The 17,317-nt window shown below is 49.3% G+C and overlaps 2 protein-coding genes across 3 annotated transcripts; both read left to right on the top strand.

Moving 5' to 3' along the window:
- Positions 1-1,326: 1,326 nt before the first annotated feature.
- On the top strand, positions 1,327-16,332 carry LOC121071150 (inositol 1,4,5-trisphosphate receptor-interacting protein-like 1). 2 transcript variants are annotated; one of them, XM_040559179.1, is made up of 2 exons: positions 1,327-2,014; positions 14,973-16,332. In XM_040559179.1, the coding sequence occupies exons 1-2, from the start codon at positions 1,662-1,664 to the stop codon at positions 16,171-16,173; spliced, it is 1,554 nt and encodes a 517-aa protein (XP_040415113.1). In that variant the 5' UTR covers positions 1,327-1,661; the 3' UTR covers positions 16,174-16,332. The 2 variants fall into 2 exon arrangements, with proteins under 2 accessions (XP_040415113.1, XP_040415114.1); XM_040559180.1 differs by having other exon boundaries at positions 1,327-2,018; positions 14,977-16,332.
- On the top strand, positions 1,932-2,930 carry LOC121071153 (inositol 1,4,5-trisphosphate receptor-interacting protein-like 1). The gene has a single exon (XM_040559184.1). The coding sequence runs from the start codon at positions 2,280-2,282 to the stop codon at positions 2,925-2,927; it is 648 nt and encodes a 215-aa protein (XP_040415118.1). The 5' UTR covers positions 1,932-2,279; the 3' UTR covers positions 2,928-2,930.
- Positions 16,333-17,317: the final 985 nt, after the last annotated feature.

The following is a 17,317-nucleotide window of genomic DNA, read 5'->3' as shown; positions in this document are numbered from 1 at the left end:
TCCAACCACTCATCTCCCAGCCTGTAGCTCTGCTTGGGGTTGTTGCGCCCCAGGTGCAGGACCCGGCACTTGGCCTTGTTGAACCTCATACAGTTGGCCTCAGCCCATCGGTCCAGCCTATCCAGATCCTCCTGCAGAGCCTTCCTACTCTCGAGCAGATCAACACACGCACCTAACTTGGTGTCATCTGCAAACTTGCTGAGGGTGCACTCGATCCCCTCATCCAGATCATCAATAAAGATATTAAAGAGAACTGGCCCCAGTACTGAGCCCTGGGGGACTCCACTAGTGACCGGCCTCCAACTGGATTTGACTCCATTCACCACAACTCTTTGGGCCCGGCTACCCAGCCAGTTTCTAACCCAACGAAGCGTACGCCAGTCAAGCCAAGAGCAGCCAGTTTCTTGAGGAGAATGCTGTGGGAAACTGTGGAGCTATAAACATACATTCTTTTTTTTTTATTTCATGCAATTACACGTATTACAACACGTGAATGAATTCCTGCCTGGCCCAATGCAAGAGCTGCTGCCCAGCCATTTGGCAGGACCCATGACAGCCTGGTCTTTGCCCCGCTCCTCTGTGGGCCAGGCCAACTCCCTGATGGGTCCAAACTTGAGCTCAAAGGTGATTTATTTTAGTGGCTGATCTTGCCCAGGGAAAGCCCTGGTGAAGGACTGGGAGTGAGTGCATGCGAGAAGGCAGGAGGGTGAGCACGACTGCCCATTCTCGTCTGGTGAGCCACCGGATGGCTCCTGTCACACCTACACCCAAAGCGGAGGATGCTCTCCCATCGCTGCCCAAGGCTGACCGTCATTCCTCCAGCCTGGAGGCACCGTCAGCAGGAACATGCCAGCCCCAGTCAAAATCTCACCCATGCCTTCAATGCAGGTGGAGAAGGGAACACAAATCCCTCCTGCTGGAACAGCCCTGGGGGACCAGCGTAACTCTGACAAGCTGCAAGAACAAACCTCGAGATCCGACCCAGTGGGAGCAGAGGACCTGTCTCTCCTTGCCTCCCACTGCAAGCCCTCCTGTTCCAATGACTGTCTATGGGTTACTTTTTCAGAACTTAACGTGGAATGGCACACGAGGAGCACAGCCTCCACAGGCTACATCATCCAAATTTCTTTCTGCAGACGGCCCTGGGGGCTCCCGTGAGCGGTGCAAAGAGAGCCCGGGGAACTCTGTCCAGCCACGTGCCTCTGCACTCGGGTGACACCAGGGCCTGGGCTGCCCAGGGCAGCTGGGCGTCGCTGTGCCACGGTGGGGACCGAGGGCGGGGCGGGGGGGTCCTGTGACGGGGCGGGGGCGCAGGTGACATCAGAGGACGTGTCACAATGGGGGGGGCTGCTTTTAAGGCAGCCGCAGGCAGCGCTGCTGCATTTTGGCCTGAGCCATCGGTGAGTGCAGTACCAGGGGGAAGACGGGGCTAGGCCAGGGCTGGGGCACAAATGCTGGCCTCCCAAGGGCTTGCTAAGCCTGCGGCCAGGGCTCAGCCGCTCAGGGCAGGGCTCGCGGCTGTCGCCGCCAACACTGCCCACAGTCCCTGCTGCCTCCCAGCCCCTTCGCCCCCTCTCCTACCTGACCCTAGGGGTCTGCGGCTCCTGCCGTAGCTCCCACCCAGCCCCACTGACCCGCTTCTCTCTCACCTCTTTCAGACCATGGCTTCGGCACTTTTTTTCATCCTGACGTTCCTGGGTTTTGGCCCGCAGAAGGTCGGCGATGAACTAGATGCAGATACAAATGAGCCCATACAGCAGCGTGCGGAGATGCTGCAGGAGCGCATGATGCAGCTCCTGTTGGAAATTGAGAAGAGGGACCAGGAGCACCACAGGCGCGGTGGCATGCAAGCCGTGCTCTTATCTGTGTTGCTGCACTGGCAGTTCTGGTTCAGCATTGGAGTTCTTGTCCTTTTCTTTTGGTACCTGTGGCGGCATCTTAGAAGGATCCGAGAGCCTGACAGCAGCAGTAAGGAGAGCTCCAGCCATGAGGAGGAGAGCTCCAGTAGCGAAGAAGAGGAGGAAGAGCAAGAAAGACCATGACCAAACCCCAATGATGCAGACAATCTGGCTGATTATGTAAGTCAGCGCATCTACTGGCCACTTCCAAATCCAATCATCAGATGCTATCAGGTGGTGGAGGTGGTGGAAGACCTCCTGAATGTCTACAGCTCGGTCTTTCAAGAGACTTTCTTTCCGGAGCTGCAGTCAGCCATCGGAGTGGGCAGTGCCTTTGAAGGTTGGAGTCCCCGTGAGAATGACACTGTCTACCGCCTGCTTATGCCCATGACGGCCCCCCGTGGGCACTCCTTCCACCTGGAGCTGGGCAATGAGGATGATATGCTGGCAAGGAACTCCTCTATCCGTGTCGAGCTGGAGTGCACGTGCGCGAGGGAGCAGGCCTTTGAGGACATGCTGTGCTTCCTCCACCATTCTGAGGATGAGCTGAAAAATCAGGAGCCGAGCCTCCTAGACACCCTCTGCACCGACTCCTACCTAGATGCGGAGAAGACTGCAAGGTGGTTCCAGAACTTCGTGAAAACAGCCTGGGTGGTTATGCCTCAGTCGCACATTTACAATGTAAAAGTGCTACCTTCCAGCCGCTCCTGCAAGTTCCAGATGACAAATGCTACCAAGAGAAACCTCACCATTGAGATAATATTTGGGGTTCAGCAAGGCAATTCAGACATCTTCCTGAGCAGCCAGAGGACAGAGGCCATCTTTACCCGCAGCACAACATGGCCACAGAGCTGTGCTGTTGCAGAGAGGAAGTTCTTCCAGCACATAAACGCCGAAGCCTGGTTCTACAGCTTACACCTCAAGTGCATGCAGATCTGCGCCCGTATGCTGGTGGGCACAAGCATTTCCACTTATGTCATCAAAACTGTTGTCATGCACCTCCTGACCACCATCCCCTTGGAAACATGACACAGGGAGGATTTTCTGCTGCGGCTGGATGATATCATTCGGTACCTGCACTGCTGCCTGGAAGAGAAACGCCTCAACCACTTCTTCTTTGGCAACGAGATGGTGCCCGATGTGATTGTCCTGCCACCAGCCTTCCAATTTTCCGGCCCAGTCAACCTTTTCGAGCACCTGGAGCAGGACACGCATGCCTACACCCACGCGCTGGAAGAGTTCCAGGAGCTGCGCAATCGGCTCACAAGACTGATGATCTATGGACGCTGAAAGAGGCCTTCGTGCACAGACAGGGCACTCTGCTGACAGCAGGTGATCAACTCTTACCACTCTGTGGGGAGCCAGACCTCATGCAGCTCAAGAGACTGCTGCATGGACGTTTGACGCAGAGACTGCTGATACCAACTGGGCAGGCACTGCCCGTCCCCTTGGAGGGTCCATTCCATTGGGAGCTTTGACCTCGGCAATAAATGCCTTGCTTGAACAAACGCTTTGTCTGTGAGCATCCTCCTCGAGCAGGGCCACCTAGAGTCAGTTGCCCAGTACCATGTCAAGATGGCTTTAGAATACTGCCAAGGTGGGAGACTCCACGATCTCTCTGGGCAAACTGTACAACATGCTTTACCTTTTGGTTAGCCCTAAAGTGGTCAGGCAGTTGGACTAGGTGATCTTTAAAGGTCCCTTCCAACTGAACTATTCTAAAAGCTGAAGCTTTTCCCCTGCTTTCCCATCACACTGGTGCTGTTAACACTGACCATTAACTGTGCTCTCACATCCTAAGACTAGAGATTGCATTTGCTTTTTTTAATGTGTTATTACATCTTTAGCTACACAAATCATTTGGTTTTGATACAACTGTAAAAATGTAATAATATGGAATTGTTTTGGCATTCATGTACACCGGTTGCAGTCTCCCAAAACACATTTGAGGCATTATATATCATTTTAACTTAGGACACTGTCATCCAACCCAAATGAATTGGGCTTTAACAAATTTTATAATCTGAATGGACACTTAGCTTTAATTGAAGCCTTGGTATATAAGTTTACCATGAGCTGTTTGCTTTAAAATCAAACTAAGAATAAAACATCGAATGAGTATTCTGGAGGTATTGCTAAAAGAAACTAGTACCTCTTGTAAGCAAGGGTGACAGGAAGATCATCAAAAATTTTGTAATCATGTAAGTTCAGATGGAAACTTGCATGCTTTGCTCACTCATTTTTATTGTTTGGTAATAATATCAAGGCAACAAGTTATCCCTTTGCTTTACTAGGATTTTGGTGCTTGCCACTTACCATTTCATAACTCTGATAAGTAACAAGCAGATTTGTTTGTCCAATATCGGTCAGCAGAAATAAATAGATCTGATTACATAGCCAGGGTAAGTTCTTGTGCCTAGACACGTGAGCAAGGCTGGGACGTCTCTAGACCAGGCGTCCTCTGACAATGCAAAGCACACCCTGGGCACCTAAGGTGATTTGTTCTGTTAACGAGGAAGGATGAGTACTCCAGCCCCAGAAGGTTGCAGCTGTGCGTACGCCTGGCCATGATTTTGTTAATCCTGCACCAACCTCCTGCAGCAGGCTCGTGTCCCAGCCTCAGTCTGTCCCCAGGGAGATGCCTGACACCCAGGGCTGGGGCTGCCCCACTGCCCTGCTCCTGCTGGGGAGGTGGGATGTGTCCTGGCCATGAGGCCCTGACCCACCACCCTTTGGAGCCCCCAGCCCTTGTTGCGCCCTGACAACTTCAGCGTTAAATTCCAGCCATCCTTAAACTGCAAGTTAGTTTAAACAACCTGAAGTGGTTTGGCTGAGGCCAAACCTAAGCTGAAGCTCAGTGGTTTGTTTATATTCCACACCAAAACAAAAGTAAACAGAAACAAACCTGTATCATTATCAGCACTTTTCTGCTCTTTGAAAACAACTAAGTTTTCTTTGAAGAAAAAAAGCTCAGGGAAAACCTTATAACCAGCTTTTTTTATAGTCCAGCTGAGTTCACATAAATGAGAGCTAAACTGAAATAAATGTTTCCACAATCTTCTTTTTTTTTTTTTTTTTTTTTACAGTCCCAGTTTAATTCAAACAAGAGTAACTGTATGCAGACCTGCCCTGAGCAACCTCTATCACATCAAGAATTTAAAATGATTTATAATTACTGGAGTCCCATCATTTACAATTATGTTCACTTCAGACTTCCTTTACTTTGACAACAAATGTAAAATGACCTTTGAAAATCTGGGAATTTATCCCACCATATCTTGTGCAGTTATGTCACATTTTCAACAGAAATCAGTTAGAGAAGAGCTGTCCTACAATGTCCCAAGTTTTCTTCCAGAAAAAGTCAGCAGAACCAATTATAACAACAACATACAAACAAAAAAACACCTCGGCAACTCTTTCATTTATAAATTACATCTTTGCCAAGTGCTTCCCTGCTGCATAAAGCAGATTGTCGCTTCTCACTTCAGTTCCTTGTGTTTTGTCCCACAGCTTGAAAAACATTTTTGCAACTTGTTACAAGGTGAGATTTTATCCCTTTAGACAGACAGACTGCCAGATCAAAAGCAGATGTTGAACAAAATCTGAGAGTTTCAACCACTAAGAGAAACCTCGAGTGCTCTTAAACTCTGCAACGCCACAGTGGCAGCTGACAGCGCTGCCACTTTGCCTGACTTGCTCAGTACATAAAATTAGGGATAGGAGGGAGGAGGCACTGAGCTATATAGCTTTGTGTTTCTTGCCACTACCATGGCACCTGAGAGTTTTTCACGTACTAAGAACTAGGTAATCAACCTTCTGTACAATTCATATGGGTCCCATCTCATTTTTCTTTATTCCTGGTAAAGCTTTCAATACCTATGAAGGCTACTTGTAGCTACGTAGTTCGAGCAGATCAGCTTTAAATCAAACAAAGGCATTGCAGCATCTCTCATGGTTATTACATCACTGTCTCAGCCACTCTCTTCTTGAAGTTGGTTCCACAGGCAAAGCTAGGAGCGCTTCAGTCCCTTGTTCTCCTGCTCCTTTTTGAATCCTGTCTCAGAAAGCATCTTTGTCTCATCACAGTCCCACTGAAAACAGATCATTCCCCAAGGAGTTCTCACCTTGAACGCGCCTGCCCTCCATACAGAATCTCACTTCTCTGTTAGCGCCAAGTTTTTGCCCTGTAGCAGGAGAGTTTTCATTTTAGTGTTCTGCTTTAAAAAGGTGGTCAGAAGTGCTGTCTTCTAAAAGTGCCTAGAGAAAGGTTCTGGGGATTTGCTTGGTGATGGGGAAGAGACTGAAACAAAGGAGTCACAGGGTGTCGTCATACTCTGAAAAGAAAAAAGCTGTTCATAAGCTTATAGAAATGTCATGGGAATTAATGGATTTGCACAATGACAAACCAACTAAGAAAGGAAATACTTCAGCACTTGTCTGTAGGGGCTCAGACCTTCCAGCTTTGTGTGCTCTCCCCATCTCAGCTTCATCATTGCTCAAGCTTCAGTGCCAGGGAAAATAGGTGCTAATGCCATGAACGGACTGACACTACAAATTCAGGATCAGACCAACACCTCTCCAGGCTAAACAGCTCTTCCTATTGCCACTTTCCAAGATAACCCACATATCCCTAGGTAGAATTCTGAATCAAGGATAAGGTGTGTGTGTGTTTTAAGAGGTACCTTCTACTTCAGTACTTCAGGATCTGAAAGCTCTTGACACAGTGTGTCCCTGGGTCTGTATTTTTGCTCAGCAGTGGTACTGTGCTAAAAATGGTAGTAATAATAATAATAGAGCATTGCTTGGAGCTTTCAGTCCCTGACAGGGGAATCTACTGACTCTCAGGTGGAAAGGAATAGAATGCCAGAAATTCAAGTACAAACTAGTGTTTTACTGTCAAAAATTACTGTGAGCATCTTGAACACAGATTAACAAGACTGACTGTATTGGTCTATGCATAAGCTACATTGGGTAATAATTCTGTAGCTCCAGCCCAGGGTTCAGCTGCCTGCCCTGTGCTCATATTGCACAGTAGAACTGTGCAAAAAATAACTCTTTTCCTGGAAAACTGTTGATGAGCTGCAGTACTTTGTAAGCTAATGCACGCAGATCTGTGCCCGTATGCTGGTGGGCACAAGCATTTCCACTTATGTCATCAAGACTGTTGTCATGCACCTCCTGACCACCATCCCCTTGGAAACGTGGCACAGGGAGGATTTTCTGCTGCGGCTGGATGATATCATTCGGTACCTGCACTGCTGCCTGGAAGAGAAACGCCTCAACCACTTCTTCTTTGGCAACGAGATGGTGCCCGATGTGATTGTCCTGCCACCAGCCTTCCAATTTTCTGGCCCAGTCAACCTTTTCGAGCACCTGGAGCAGGACACGCATGCCTACACCCACGCGCTGGAAGAGTTCCAGGAGCTGCGCAATCGGCTCACAAGACTGATGATCTATGGACGCTGAAAGAGGCCTTCGTGCACAGACAGGGCACTCTGCTGACAGCAGGTGATCAACTCTTACCACTCTGTGGGGAGCCAGACCTCATGCAGCTCAAGAGACTGCTTCATGGACGTTTGACGCAGAGACTGCTGATACCAACTGGGCAGGCACTGCCCGTCCCCTTGGAGGGTCCATTCCATTGGGAGCTTTGGCCTCGGCAATAAATGCCTTGCTTGAACAAATGCTTTGTCTGTGAGCATCCTCCTCGAGCAGGGCCACCTAGAGTCAGTTGCCCAGTATCATGTCAAGATGGCTTTAGAATACTGCCAAGGTGGGAGACTCCACGATCTCTCTGGGCAAATTGTACAACATGCTTTACCTTTTGGTTAGCCCTAAAGTGGTCAGGCAGTTGGACTAGGTGATCTTTAAAGGTCCCTTCCAACTGAACTATTCTAAAAGCTGAAGCTTTTCCCCTGCTTTCCCATCACACTGGTGCTGTTAACACTGACCATTAACTGTGCTCTCACATCCTAAGACTAGAGATTGCATTTGCTTTTTTTAATGTGTTATTACATCTTTAGCTACACAAATCATTTGGTTTTGATACAACTGTAAAAATGTAATAATATGGAATTGTTTTGGCATTCATGTACACCGGTTGCAGTCTCCCAAAACACATTTGAGGCATTATATATCATTTTAACTTAGGACACTGTCATCCAACCCAAATGAATTGGGCTTTAACAAATTTTATAATCTGAATGGACACTTAGCTTTAATTGAAGCCTTGGTATATAAGTTTACCATGAGCTGTTTGCTTTAAAATCAAACTAAGAATAAAACATCGAATGAGTATTCTGGAGGTATTGCTAAAAGAAACTAGTACCTCTTGTAAGCAAGGGTGACAGGAAGATCATCAAAAATTTTGTAATCATGTAAGTTCAGATGGAAACTTGCATGCTTTGCTCACTCATTTTTATTGTTTGGTAATAATATCAAGGCAACAAGTTATCCCTTTGCTTTACTAGGATTTTGGTGCTTGCCACTTACCATTTCATAACTCTGATAAGTAACAAGCAGATTTGTTTGTCCAATATCGGTCAGCAGAAATAAATAGATCTGATTACATAGCCAGGGTAAGTTCTTGTGCCTAGACACGTGAGCAAGGCTGGGACGTCTCTAGACCAGGCGTCCTCTGACAATGCAAAGCACACCCTGGGCACCTAAGGTGATTTGTTCTGTTAACGAGGAAGGATGAGTACTCCAGCCCCAGAAGGTTGCAGCTGTGCGTACGCCTGGCCATGATTTTGTTAATCCTGCACCAACCTCCTGCAGCAGGCTCGTGTCCCAGCCTCAGTCTGTCCCCAGGGAGATGCCTGACACCCAGGGCTGGGGCTGCCCCACTGCCCTGCTCCTGCTGGGGAGGTGGGATGTGTCCTGGCCATGAGGCCCTGACCCACCACCCTTTGGAGCCCCCAGCCCTTGTTGTGCCCTGACAACTTCAGCGTTAAATTCCAGCCATCCTTAAACTGCAAGTTAGTTTAAACAACCTGAAGTGGTTTGGCTGAGGCCAAACCTAAGCTGAAGCTCAGTGGTTTGTTTATATTCCACACCAAAACAAAAGTAAACAGAAACAAACCTGTATCATTATCAGCACTTTTCTGCTCTTTGAAAACAACTAAGTTTTCTTTGAAGAAAAAAAGCTCAGGGAAAACCTTATAACCAGCTTTTTTTATAGTCCAGCTGAGTTCACATAAATGAGAGCTAAACTGAAATAAATGTTTCCACAATCTTCTTTTTTTTTTTTTTTTTACAGTCCCAGTTTAATTCAAACAAGAGTAACTGTATGCAGACCTGCCCTGAGCAACCTCTATCACATCAAGAATTTAAAATGATTTATAATTACTGGAGTCCCATCATTTACAATTATGTTCACTTCAGACTTCCTTTACTTTGACAACAAATGTAAAATGACCTTTGAAAATCTGGGAATTTATCCCACCATATCTTGTGCAGTTATGTCACATTTTCAACAGAAATCAGTTAGAGAAGAGCTGTCCTACAATGTCCCAAGTTTTCTTCCAGAAAAAGTCAGCAGAACCAATTATAACAACAACATACAAACAAAAAAACACCTCGGCAACTCTTTCATTTATAAATTACATCTTTGCCAAGTGCTTCCCTGCTGCATAAAGCAGATTGTCGCTTCTCACTTCAGTTCCTTGTGTTTTGTCCCACAGCTTGAAAAACATTTTTGCAACTTGTTACAAGGTGAGATTTTATCCCTTTAGACAGACAGACTGCCAGATCAAAAGCAGATGTTGAACAAAATCTGAGAGTTTCAACCACTAAGAGAAACCTCGAGTGCTCTTAAACTCTGCAACGCCACAGTGGCAGCTGACAGCGCTGCCACTTTGCCTGACTTGCTCAGTACATAAAATTAGGGATAGGAGGGAGGAGGCACTGAGCTATATAGCTTTGTGTTTCTTGCCACTACCATGGCACCTGAGAGTTTTTTCACGTACTAAGAACTAGGTAATCAACCTTCTGTACAATTCATATGGGTCCCATCTCATTTTTCTTTATTCCTGGTAAAGCTTTCAATACCTATGAAGGCTACTTGTAGCTACGTAGTTCGAGCAGATCAGCTTTAAATCAAACAAAGGCATTGCAGCATCTCTCATGGTTATTACATCACTGTCTCAGCCACTCTCTTCTTGAAGTTGGTTCCACAGGCAAAGCTAGGAGCGCTTCAGTCCCTTGTTCTCCTGCTCCTTTTTGAATCCTGTCTCAGAAAGCATCTTTGTCTCATCACAGTCCCACTGAAAACAGATCATTCCCCAAGGAGTTCTCACCTTGAACGCGCCTGCCCTCCATACAGAATCTCACTTCTCTGTTAGCGCCAAGTTTTTGCCCTGTAGCAGGAGAGTTTTCATTTTAGTGTTCTGCTTTAAAAAGGTGGTCAGAAGTGCTGTCTTCTAAAAGTGCCTAGAGAAAGGTTCTGGGGATTTGCTTGGTGATGGGGAAGAGACTGAAACAAAGGAGTCACAGGGTGTCGTCATACTCTGAAAAGAAAAAAGCTGTTCATAAGCTTATAGAAATGTCATGGGAATTAATGGATTTGCACAATGACAAACCAACTAAGAAAGGAAATACTTCAGCACTTGTCTGTAGGGGCTCAGACCTTCCAGCTTTGTGTGCTCTCCCCATCTCAGCTTCATCATTGCTCAAGCTTCAGTGCCAGGGAAAATAGGTGCTAATGCCATGAACGGACTGACACTACAAATTCAGGATCAGACCAACACCTCTCCAGGCTAAACAGCTCTTCCTATTGCCACTTTCCAAGATAACCCACATATCCCTAGGTAGAATTCTGAATCAAGGATAAGGTGTGTGTGTGTTTTAAGAGGTACCTTCTACTTCAGTACTTCAGGATCTGAAAGCTCTTGACACAGTGTGTCCCTGGGTCTGTATTTTTGCTCAGCAGTGGTACTGTGCTAAAAATGGTAGTAATAATAATAATAGAGCATTGCTTGGAGCTTTCAGTCCCTGACAGGGGAATCTACTGACTCTCAGGTGGAAAGGAATAGAATGCCAGAAATTCAAGTACAAACTAGTGTTTTACTGTCAAAAATTACTGTGAGCATCTTGAACACAGATTAACAAGACTGACTGTATTGGTCTATGCATAAGCTACATTGGGTAATAATTCTGTAGCTCCAGCCCAGGGTTCAGCTGCCTGCCCTGTGCTCATATTGCACAGTAGAACTGTGCAAAAAATAACTCTTTTCCTGGAAAACTGTTGATGAGCTGCAGTACTTTGTAAGCTAATGCACGCAGATCTGTGCCCGTATGCTGGTGGGCACAAGCATTTCCACTTATGTCATCAAGACTGTTGTCATGCACCTCCTGACCACCATCCCCTTGGAAACGTGGCACAGGGAGGATTTTCTGCTGCGGCTGGATGATATCATTCGGTACCTGCACTGCTGCCTGGAAGAGAAACGCCTCAACCACTTCTTCTTTGGCAACGAGATGGTGCCCGATGTGATTGTCCTGCCACCAGCCTTCCAATTTTCTGGCCCAGTCAACCTTTTCGAGCACCTGGAGCAGGACACGCATGCCTACACCCACGCGCTGGAAGAGTTCCAGGAGCTGCGCAATCGGCTCACAAGACTGATGATCTATGGACGCTGAAAGAGGCCTTCGTGCACAGACAGGGCACTCTGCTGACAGCAGGTGATCAACTCTTACCACTCTGTGGGGAGCCAGACCTCATGCAGCTCAAGAGACTGCTGCATGGACGTTTGACGCAGAGACTGCTGATACCAACTGGGCAGGCACTGCCCGTCCCCTTGGAGGGTCCATTCCATTGGGAGCTTTGGCCTCGGCAATAAATGCCTTGCTTGAACAAACGCTTTGTCTGTGAGCATCCTCCTCGAGCAGGGCCACCTAGAGTCAGTTGCCCAGTACCATGTCAAGATGGCTTTAGAATACTGCCAAGGTGGGAGACTCCACAATTTCTCTGGAGAGACTGTACTAGTGCTCAGTCATCCTCACGTTGGAGAAATGCCTTCTGATGTTCAGACAGAACCTGCTGTGTTGCATTTTATGCCCAATGCCATTTGTCCTGTCCCTGGGCACCAGCAAAATGGTCTGGTTCTTTCCATCTTGAAAATGGCATCAACAGCAGCAGTTGCCACGTGCTGAGAAGAGCGCAAGGCCTGCAAAGTCCCAGTCGTGCCTGAAGGAGATTCTGTGCCCCGACACTCGTGGGCCATGTGAGCTGTGCTTGCGGAGGCACCAGCCAGCAGGCCACTGCTCTCATGAGGGGCTGGGCAAACCGCCAGGGAGTGTGGACTGAGCATGTGGCCAGCTTGAACAGCAGGAGGCCGCAGGAACGTGCCTGAGGGAGCACCAGCGGCCTGCGCGCGCCAGCAGGGAGTGGGTGCAGTGGGAGGCAACAACCAGCACGCACCCACAGCACGAGAGGGGCTCTGTCAGTGGGCAGCCTGGACTGTTCTGCTCTGCTTATCTGCTCTGCCTCACCAACAGGCCTGGGCTATAGCCCCAGCGGCCTCCTCAGCCAACGGCAACACGCATTCCGTCAAGCGTGTGGAAGCAACAAGGCGCAGCCTTGGGAACCGCTCATCAGAAAGCCATCCCCTCCACTGCTGTTCCTCCAGCACCCAGTCGGACCGACACAGCCATCCAGATGGAACGCCAGGCAGCTCACACGACCACCCAGCCCTCAGGCTACAGGATGCACATTGTGCCATTCCCTGAGACAGAGAACCAGAGCAAGCACACCAGTGCGAGGTGAGCCTCCTCTTCTCCAGGCCGAACCACCCCAGCTCCCTCAGCTGCTCCTCGTAAGACTTGTTCTCCAGACCCCTCACCAGCTTCGTTGCCCTTCTCTGGACTCTCTCAAGCACCTCCATGTCCTTCTTGTAGCGAGGGGCCCAAAACTGAACACAGCACTCGAGGTGCGGCCTCACCAGAGCCGAGTACAGGGGGACAATCACTTCCCTAGCCCTGCTGGCCACACTGCTTCTTATGCAAGCCAGGATGCTGTTGGCCTTCTTGGCCACCTGAGCACACTGCTGGCTCATATTCAGCCGACTATCAACCAATACTCCTAGGTCCCGCTCTGCCAGGCAGCTTTCCAACCACTCATCTCCCAGCCTGTAGCTCTGCTTGGGGTTGTTGCGCCCCAGGTGCAGGACCCGGCACTTGGCCTTGTTGAACCTCATACAGTTGGCCTCAGCCCATCGGTCCAGCCTATCCAGATCCTCCTGCAGAGCCTTCCTACTCTCGAGCAGATCAACACACGCACCTAACTTGGTGTCATCTGCAAACTTGCTGAGGGTGCACTCGATCCCCTCATCCAGATCATCAATAAAGATATTAAAGAGAACTGGCCCCAGTACTGAGCCCTGGGGGACTCCACTAGTGACCGGCCTCCAACTGGATTTGACTCCATTCACCACAACTCTTTGGGCCCGGCTACCCAGCCAGTTTCTAACCCAACGAAGCGTACGCCAGTCAAGCCAAGAGCAGCCAGTTTCTTGAGGAGAATGCTGTGGGAAACTGTGGAGCTATAAACATACATTCATTTTTTTTTTATTTCATGCAATTACACGTATTACAACACGTGAATGAATTCCTGCCTGGCCCAATGCAAGAGCTGCTGCCCAGCCATTTGGCAGGACCCATGACAGCCTGGTCTTTGCCCCGCTCCTCTGTGGGCCAGGCCAACTCCCTGATGGGTCCAAATTTAAGCTCAAAGGTGATTTATTTTAGTGGCTGATCTTGCCCAGGGAAAGCCCTGGTGAAGGACTGAGAGTGATTGCATGCGAGAAGGCAGGAGGGTGAACACGACTGCCCATTCTCGTCTGGTGAGCCACTGGATGGCTCCTGTCACACCTACACCCAATGCGGAGGATGCTCTCCCATCGCTGCCCAAGGCTGACCGTCACTCCTCCAGCCTGGAGGCACCGTCAGCAGGAACATGCCAGCCCCAGTCAAAATCTCACCCATGCCTTCAATGCAGGCGGAGAAGGGAACACAAATCCCTCCTGCTGGAACAGCCCTGGGGGACCAGCGTAACTCTGACAAGCTGCAAGAACAAACCTCGAGATCCGACCCAGTGGGAGCAGAGGACCTGTCTCTCCTTGCCTCCCACTGCAAGCCCTCCTGTTCCAATGACTGTCTATGGGTTACTTTTTCAGAACTTAACGTGGAATGGCACACGAGGAGCACAGCCTCCACAGGCTACATCACCCAAGTTTCTTTCTGCAGACGGCCCTGGGGGCTCCCGTGAGCGGTGCAAAGAGAGCCCGGGGAACTCTGTCCAGCCACGTGCCTCTGCACTCGGGTGACACCAGGGCCTGGGCTGCCCAGGGCAGCTGGGCGTCGCTGTGCCACGGTGGGGACCGAGGGCGGGGCGGGGGTCCTCTGGCAGGGCGGGGGCGCAGGTGACATCAGAGGACGCGTCACAATGGGGGGGGCTGCTTTTAAGGCAGCCGCAGGCAGCGCTGCTGCATTTTGGCCTGAGCCATCGGTGAGTGCAGTACCAGGGGGAAGACGGGGCTAGGCCAGGGCTGGGGCACAAATGCTGGCCTCCCAAGGGCTTGCTAAGCCTGCGGCCAGGGCTCAGCCGCTCAGGGCAGGGCTCGCGGCTGTCGCCGCCAACACTGCCCACAGTCCCTGCTGCCTCCCAGCCCCTTCGCCCCCTCTCCTACCTGACCCTAGGGGTCTGCGGCTCCTGCCGTAGCTCCCACCCAGCCCCACTGACCCGCTTCTCTCTCACCTCTTTCAGACCATGGCTTCGGCACTTTTTTTCATCCTGACGTTCCTGGGTTTTGGCCCGCAGAAGGTCGGCGATGAACTAGATGCAGATACAAATGAGCCCATACAGCAGCGTGCGGAGATGCTGCAGGAGCGCATGATGCAGCTCCTGTTGGAAATTGAGAAGAGGGACCAGGAGCACCACAGGCGCGGTGGCATGCAAGCCGTGCTCTTATCTGTGTTGCTGCGCTGGCAGTTCTGGTTCGGCATTGGAGTTCTTGTCCTTTTCTTTTGGTACCTGTGGCGGCTTCTTAGAAGGATCCGAGAGCCTGACAGCAGCAGTGAGGAGGAGAGCTCCAGTAGCGAAGAAGAGGAGGAAGAGCAAGAAAGACCACGACCAAACCCCAATGATGCAGACGATCTGGCTGATTATGTAAGTCAGCGCATCTACTGGCCACTTCCAAATCCAATCATCAGATGCTATCAGGTGGTGGAGGTGGTGGAAGACCTCCTGAATGTCTACAGCTCGGTCTTTCAAGAGACTTTCTTTCCGGAGCTGCAGTCAGCCATCGGAGTGGGCAGTGCCTTTGAAGGTTGGAGTCCCCGTGAGAATGACACTGTCTACCGCCTGCTTATGCCCATGACAGCCCCCCGTGGGCACTCCTTCCACCTGGAGCTGGGCAATGAGGATGATATGCTGGCAAGGAACTCCTCTATCCGTGTCGAGCTGGAGTGCACGTGCGCGAGGGAGCAGGCCTTTGAGGACATGCTGTGCTTCCTCCACCATTCTGAGGATGAGCTGAAAAATCAGGAGCCGAGCCTCCTAGACACCCTCTGCACCGACTCCTACCTAGATGCGGAGAAGACTGCAAGGTGGTTCCAGAACTTCGTGAAAACAGCCTGGGTGGTTATGCCTCAGTCGCACATTTACAATGTAAAAGTGCTACCTTCCAGCCGCTCCTGCAAGTTCCAGATGACAAATGCTACCAAGAGAAACCTCACCATTGAGATAATATTTGGGGTTCAGCAAGGCAATTCAGACATCTTCCTGAGCAGCCAGAGGACGGAGGCCATCTTTACCCGCAGCACAACATGGCCACAGAGCTGTGCTGTTGCAGAGAGGAAGTTCTTCCAGCACATAAACGCCGAAGCCTGGTTCTACAGCTTACACCTCAAGTGCATGCAGATCTGCGCCCGTATGCTCGTGGGCACAAGCATTTCCACTTATGTCATCAAGACTGTTGTCATGCACCTCCTGACCACCATCCCCTTGGAAACGTGGCACAGGGAGGATTTTCTGCTGCGGCTGGATGATATCATTCGGTACCTGCACTGCTGCCTGGAAGAGAAACGCCTCAACCACTTCTTCTTTGGCAACGAGATGGTGCCCGATGTGATTGTCCTGCCACCAGCCTTCCAATTTTCTGGCCCAGTCAACCTTTTCGAGCACCTGGAGCAGGACACGCATGCCTACACCCACGTGCTGGAAGAGTTCCAGGAGCTGCGCAATCGGCTCACAAGACTGATGATCTATGGACGCTGAAAGAGGCCTTCGTGCACAGACAGGGCACTCTGCTGACAGCAGGTGATCAACTCTTACCACTCTGTGGGGAGCCAGACCTCATGCAGCTCAAGAGACTGCTTCATGGACGTTTGACGCAGAGACTGCTGATACCAACTGGGCAGGCACTGCCCGTCCCCTTGGAGGGTACATTCCACTGGGAGCTTTGGCCTCGGCAATAAATGCCTTGCTTGAACAAACGCGTTGTCTGTGAGCATCCTCCTCGAGCAGGGCCACCTAGAGTCAGTTGCCCAGTATCATGTCAAGATGGCTTTAGAATACTGCCAAGGTGGGAGACTCCACGATCTCTCTGGGCAAATTGTACAACATGCTTTACCTTTTGGTTAGCCCTAAAGTGGTCAGGCAGTTGGACTAGGTGATCTTTAAAGGTCCCTTCCAACTGAACTATTCTAAAAGCTGAAGCTTTTCCCCTGCTTTCCCATCACACTGGTGCTGTTAACACTGACCATTAACTGTGCTCTCACATCCTAAGACTAGAGATTGCATTTGCTTTTTTTAATGTGTTATTACATCTTTAGCTACACAAATCATTTGGTTTTGATACAACTGTAAAAATGTAATAATATGGAATTGTTTTGGCATTCATGTACACCGGTTGCAGTCTCCCAAAACACATTTGAGGCATTATATATCATTTTAACTTAGGACACTGTCATCCAACCCAAATGAATTGGGCTTTAACAAATTTTATAATCTGAATGGACACTTAGCTTTAATTGAAGCCTTGGTATATAAGTTTACCATGAGCTGTTTGCTTTAAAATCAAACTAAGAATAAAACATCGAATGAGTATTCTGGAGGTATTGCTAAAAGAAACTAGTACCTCTTGTAAGCAAGGGTGACAGGAAGATCATCAAAAATTTTGTAATCATGTAAGTTCAGATGGAAACTTGCATGCTTTGCTCACTCATTTTTATTGTTTGGTAATAATATCAAGGCAACAAGTTATCCCTTTGCTTTACTAGGATTTTGGTGCTTGCCACTTACCATTTCATAACTCTGATAAGTAACAAGCAGATTTGTTTGTCCAATATCGGTCAGCAGAAATAAATAGATCTGATTACATAGCCAGGGTAAGTTCTTGTGCCTAGACACGTGAGCAAGG

Source organism: Cygnus olor, chromosome 5 (genome assembly GCF_009769625.2).
Source record: "Cygnus olor isolate bCygOlo1 chromosome 5, bCygOlo1.pri.v2, whole genome shotgun sequence".
In the NCBI taxonomy this organism is placed as follows: domain Eukaryota; kingdom Metazoa; phylum Chordata; class Aves; order Anseriformes; family Anatidae; genus Cygnus; species Cygnus olor.
Note: the sequence above shows the minus strand (reverse complement) of the source record. Positions and strands in the feature narration are given on the sequence as shown.

Excerpts from the sequence above, each read along its gene's own strand:
- LOC121071150 (XM_040559179.1), top strand. The coding sequence starts at position 1,662 with ATGGCTTCGGCACTTTTTTTCATCCTGACGTTCCTGGGTTTTGGCCCG. Across the intron at positions 2,015-14,972 it reads GAGAGCTCCAGTAGCGAAGA|TGAGGAGGAGAGCTCCAGTA; the intron begins AGAGGAGGAAGA and ends TGACAGCAGCAG.
- LOC121071153 (XM_040559184.1), top strand. The coding sequence starts at position 2,280 with ATGCCCATGACGGCCCCCCGTGGGCACTCCTTCCACCTGGAGCTGGGC.